This window comes from Carex rostrata, chromosome 17 (assembly GCF_964058835.1).
Source record: "Carex rostrata chromosome 17, lpCarRost1.2, whole genome shotgun sequence".
Classification (NCBI taxonomy): Eukaryota; Viridiplantae; Streptophyta; class Magnoliopsida; order Poales; family Cyperaceae; genus Carex; species Carex rostrata.
Window position 1 is genome coordinate 3,342,311 of NC_135934.1, and position 6,000 is coordinate 3,348,310.

At 30.3% G+C, this 6,000-nt stretch overlaps 1 protein-coding gene across 1 annotated transcript; it reads left to right on the forward strand.

The window, feature by feature from the left end:
- Positions 1-1,866: 1,866 nt before the first annotated feature.
- Positions 1,867-3,247, forward strand: LOC144568433 (uncharacterized). Its single transcript, XM_078318789.1, has one exon. It carries the CDS (start codon positions 2,007-2,009, stop codon positions 3,069-3,071), a length of 1,065 nt encoding a protein of 354 aa, XP_078174915.1. The 5' UTR covers positions 1,867-2,006; the 3' UTR covers positions 3,072-3,247.
- Positions 3,248-6,000: the final 2,753 nt, after the last annotated feature.

A 6,000-nucleotide genomic window follows, 5' to 3' on the forward strand; every position in this document is an offset into this window, starting at 1 on the left:
ATCGTAGTTGTGTTTAGTAAATTTTAAAATTTTAAAATGGGCAAGTAAACAACAAATTGTTATACTTTTATGGTAATTAAATTTGAGAATTTGAAAATAAGGTGTCAAGTATCATATTGAATGCTCATATTATTATTATAATATAATAATTGCATGAAAAAATATGAATTATAATTGTGAGACAAACAACAATCCTTATACTTTTATGGTAATTAGGTTTGAGAATTTGAAATTTTGAAAATAAGGTATCAAGTACCATATTAAATGTTCATATTATTATTATAACAATTGCATCAAAAAAAAATATGAATAGTAATTATTAATTAGAATCAACAAACAACAATTCTTATACTTTTATGGAGGTCAGATATTCTTACACCCAAACATGAGAGTTCAATTTCATAAATCTTGAATTGTGATAAAAGAATATAAATTATAAAAATTATTAGATAAAATAATATGATAAATTTACTCAGTCAACTCTCCAACCCCTGGTAATGAGGATGTTCCAAATTATAATGTGGAATTTGTTCTTCTAAGAGCATGACCTTTTAAGGAGGTTGAGGATTTTATTTTTTTTATTTCAGCATTTTAGCTACTTATTCTTTATAATTATAATAGAAAAGTAACAATGTAATCTGGGGCAGATTTAGTATGACTGAATGGGGTCAATTAACCCTGGGGTCAATTAACCCTCATTTATTTTCAAAATTTTATTGTTTATATATGATTTTCTATATAATTTAGAATAAAATGCTATGAATATTGTAATATTGATCTCATTCACAGCATGATTTTTTTATAATTAATCCTCATAACTTAAAAGTCTGACTTCACTTCTGAATGTAACACGAATAGCTTCATTTGAATTTTGAAAACATGAATATAAATTTATAAAACAGACCAATATATGGTATGCATAGCACCGTAGGATTATTCATATAATATTTTTTTTATGTTTTTCTTTTAATTTGTCTACAAGTCTCTCATCAATGCAAATGAATTTTGTTATTTATATTATTTGGGACAATATGGTGGCAATTAATGGCCATTATTTTTATTGGAGTTTTAACTAATTTATTAATATTAATAGATATTGTGCATTGATTATGTCAAAAGACATAATAAATCTCTAAGTGGATCAGTTACGGAAGAAGAAAAATATTAGTAACGGTAAGACAGTAATGGAAGTACAAAAGATTTTAAATTTTAAAATAATGACCTAGCTTTGAATTTAAAAAAAAAATGTAGTACTTCAAAATTGTAAAATTTAAGTAAAAGTGATTCTTGGTTCACCGTTTGCTAACAGCATAAACCCTTTTTTTCCTGTAATTTTCAGATCATACAAAATGCATCTGAAATTATATAAAAAAAAAAATCAAACAAAATGGTGGATTTTTTTAAATAGAACCAAATTATAATTTTTTTAACGAAACAAACACCATTTATTTGGATTTTACAAAAAATGACTCCACCGATTAATGTGGATCGGTGGAGGCACAAAGATGTTTGCTCCACTGATCCGTTAGATCGGTGGAGCCATTTTATGATCCATGTATATAATCTGACCACATAAATCAATAGTAAATAACTCTACTGATCCTGGTAGAGCTGTTTTTTATTAAAACGAAATTAATGGTGCTTGTTCTTTTAAAATATTTAAAATTGGTTCTATTTAAAAAACAAATTAAAATGGTGATCTATATAACGGATCTGTCCATTTGTCAGAACTGGAGAGAATATATGGAGAAAAAACATTCCACATAACTAGAAATTTTAAAATTGTAGAAAAAGACAAACCCTTCACAGTACACTTCCTATTCTCCCACTTTAAAAACTTTATAAAACCTCCACCACAGTTCTTGATTCTTCCTATAATAATTGCCTCATAATTCATATTTCAATCTGTTCCTTCTCCTTCTCTTCTCTTTCTCCCTCCTCTTTTCCTTTTCAAATACCTCAAAAACCAAACACACACCAAAAAACAGAGTAAGGAGAAAGACACCATGGAGAGCAATGGTAAAACAAGTGGCAAGCTAAAAGACCGACTTGCGCGCATGTTTCGTCGGAATTCATGCAACTCCAGCTCCGCCACCTCCGTAACCCTTAGTTCGGGGAATACATCAAGCCGCACGCTCCTTTCCGACATTGCACGCAACAACCCTTTCCGTTCCAGCTCGAGCTTAGATCACCGTAGTAGTAAAGTCGACCATGTGGGCCCCACAAGCAGTACTACTGCTACAACGACTGCCCGTGTGTCGGTAGACTGTGGCGGTTGCCGGCCTAACCGTGACAACTTTGTCATTCCTAAGAGTAATCCTATTCAAGTTCAACCTTTACCTCTCAAGAGCAACACTAGGGAGAGAAGCGCTGGTACTGGTACTTGCACTGGTAACGGTACCGGTGCCGGTACCCGCCTTCCAGTCTCATCATCCTCTCCAGTTAAACAAGCTGCATCCAATTCATATCGCATCTCTTACTACCTAAATAAAGATGGCAAGGCAAAGATCAAGAAGAGGTTGTGCACTAATGCATACGGGTTTAGCGAGAGCTCCTCTTCTTCATTGGAAAGCGACGGAGGATACGGGCTCTTCTCCAGCGAGGAAGAAGAAGTAGGTGGGGCCCACAAGACAGAGACGGAGGCCTTCTTCTCTTCAAAGAGCTTCTCCTCTGATTCTTCCGAGTTCTATAGCAAGCCGGTGCAAAGTAATAATCACCATTTTTCGAAGAAGAAACGAAGCAAAACCAAGCAAGGGAGTCGACGAAAATTATCAAGTTGCCAGAATTGTAACATCAAACAAGGATTTCAACCTTTGGTTTCTGTTTCATCTAGAGAGAAAAAGGCGAAGAACGAACGGGTTAAAAAGGATTTTGCCGTGGTAAAAAAATCGAGCGATCCTTACGCAGACTTTAGAAATTCAATGGTGGAGATGATAATTGAGAGGCAAATATTTGGAGCAGAGGATTTGGAGAAGCTATTGCAATCTTACCTCTCTTTGAATTCGCCTAGGCACCATCCTATTATACTTCAAGCATTTTCTGATATTTGGGTTGCATTGTTTGGTAACTAAAATAGAAATAATGGGGGCAATTAATTATAAGTTTGTTTTAAATTTGTTGTGCTAATTAGGTTTTTAGTTTTTGTTCTGCCTTTTTTGTTTTTTGAATGTTATGTTGTTTATCTTAACTTAGTGTTAAGGTCTACTAAGCTGTAAAATTTTATTCAATGCTAGTCGTTTAATTTCTTTCATGGTTGTCTTTTCTGGCATATTGTCTGATGCACCCTTTTAGTATACATATATTTGTTAAATGCAAAGGTTTAAATAATATTTATCACGTTATAGCATAGGTCGCTATTTGAAACAACTATAACTATTTAGAACTCTGGTTTAAAGTGATAAATGTTTCTGTTTTTGATACATGCCTCCTTTTGGAATTGAAATCATTGGATTCAACATTTTAACTTCTAACTTAAATTGATCCATAGAAAAAACAAATGTAGGCACATAAGTTATAACTTATAACTAATGCACCATGTACTTGTTGGATTTAAATTATTTAAGGTACGTACAAGCTAAAATTGTTTAACTTGTGCACTTTTGCAGATCAATAATTGATATGATACTTATATATATTTTATTAATATGCTTACATTTGATTTTTCAAAGAAATATGGCACATGAAATGCAATTATGCAAGTGTTAATTTGTTTGTGCAAGATCCGATTTGTTAGCTTGCTTTGAAAGTTGTGCTAATTCAATCTAAGAGATCCTAAATAAAAATCTACATTCAATGTTTCCTTGGTTGGACTGCCTTTGAAAACATTCAACGATTTGCTTTAGTGGCCATAATCATGGTTTTAGATCTCGAGACATCTCTATTTAATTGCATTAATAAATAAAATAAAATAAGAAGAAAATCACACCAAAATTGTTAAGAACTTTAAGTGGAGGTGTTTAATTCATAAAAAATATATAACTTACTTTTACTACCAAAATTTTACTTTTTAAAACCAATGAAGTCACAATAAGAAGATCAAATCACATCAAAGTTGTTGAGAAGTTTTAGTGAGATGTTTAATTAATTTAAAAATCACTTCTTTTTACTACAAAAAATAACTTTTAGAATCTAACCAATAAATGGTACCTTTATGTGCAAGTTTCATGATTGTTGAAAAGTTTAAATGGAGAAATTGTTTAAATAATATTTTTTAAAAATCACTGTTTTTTTACCACCTAAAAATAACTTTTGAATTTAACCAATAAAGACACCCTTTTTTTGTCTTTCAAATTTTATGACTGTTGAGTATTTTTTTTTTTTTTTGGGCCCAAATAGCCCTTAAGAAACTCAGGAGAAATTTAAGTGGAGGTGTGTAATTAATTTAAAAAATCACTGTTTTCCCCTACCAAAAAACAACTTTAACCAATAAAAGGCACCTTTTTTGTCTTTCAAGTTTTATGACTGTTGAAATTTTCTTTTGGCCAACTATCCATTAGGCAACTGTTGAGAAGTTTTAAGTGGAGAAAGGTGTTTAATTAATTACAAAAATCACTGTTTTTTTTACTAGGGAAATTTTTTTTTAAAATGTAACCAATGAAAGGGACCTTTTTTTGTGTAGCAAGTTTCATGAGTGTGGAAAGGTCAAAAAGAAGAATTAAAGCTAAAGTTAGCCAAGCACTTGGGATTTGAGCTGCCTTCTCTGCTCCTCTTTTTGAACTATATATTTTTACTTGCTACCCCCTACTCCTAGTTGCTTTTGTCTATAGAATCTAGTAGTCTTTTCAGATCCGGATCAGAAGAGAAGAAGAGAGAAAGGCCTTGAGACTTTTCAACTTTTTACCTTTACCAAATGGGCCTTGAAATATATTTATTTAAGTTAAAACGCTGAAGGCTATTTTCAAATTTCTCAAAGGTTGAACACTGTGTATCAAATATCAATACAATAAAGACAATATTTATGATCCTACTCTCTTATTTTAATAATTATTTTGTTAGTTGTTATTATTGTTGGTGCTCCAAATCTGAAACAAAATTTATCCGTAAAAATTATTAAAATAAGACATACGAAAATAAAAAGAATTATTATTTTCAATAAATATAGAAAAAAAATCTGACTCATTGAGTTCGATCCATATATTATGGATCAGACTTAACAATTTAGATCCATGTTTTTTCTTTAGTTTGGATTTGAACCATCTGAATTAAAGAAAAATCAAGCTCTGGCCCACAGATTATCCCAAAAATATATATATGTGTGTGTGTGTGTGAATCTGAATTATTGAGTCAGATCCATATATTTGAATCAGACTCAATGAGTCATATCTTTATGTATTTATTGAAAATGAGACACTCTTTTTATTTTTTGTACGTTTGATTTTAATAATTTATATGAATAAAAAAAATTCTCCAAATCTGATCCTTTCTATCCTAACAAGATTTTGATAAGGCATGATTCACTTGTAGTGCCATGTCATAATTTCAACACAAGAATGAGTGATTGAATTAGATGAATAAGCGCATTAGTTCAGAAGGATAATTGAAAAAAAAAATGTTTTTGAAAATTATTGAATCGATTACGCTAGTTTAGGAACCAAAATAAATCTCATATTCTTTAAATTTAACTTAATTGAATGTTTTTGTTAGTTAACTTAATAATTTATATATATATATTATAATAGGCAAGGATTTACTAATTTTAAGGTGGAAGCAGAATTTCGAATAATATTTTTAAATATAAGAATTAAATTAGATAATATACTAAAATTGTAACTTTTGAAAAAGAAAAAAATAGTTAGTCAATTGATCCTTTCTTGTTTACTGTATCTACTCCTGAGAATTGTGTATATATATATATAAGTATATAATTTTCGAATAACGATGAAGGTGAAATTACACTTTAACGGCTTTTTATGACAAAAAATCTAACGTTCAATCTCAATAAAATCAATTTTCGACTTTTTGATTCATCAAAATTTTCACTAGATCATATGAAAAAAAGTG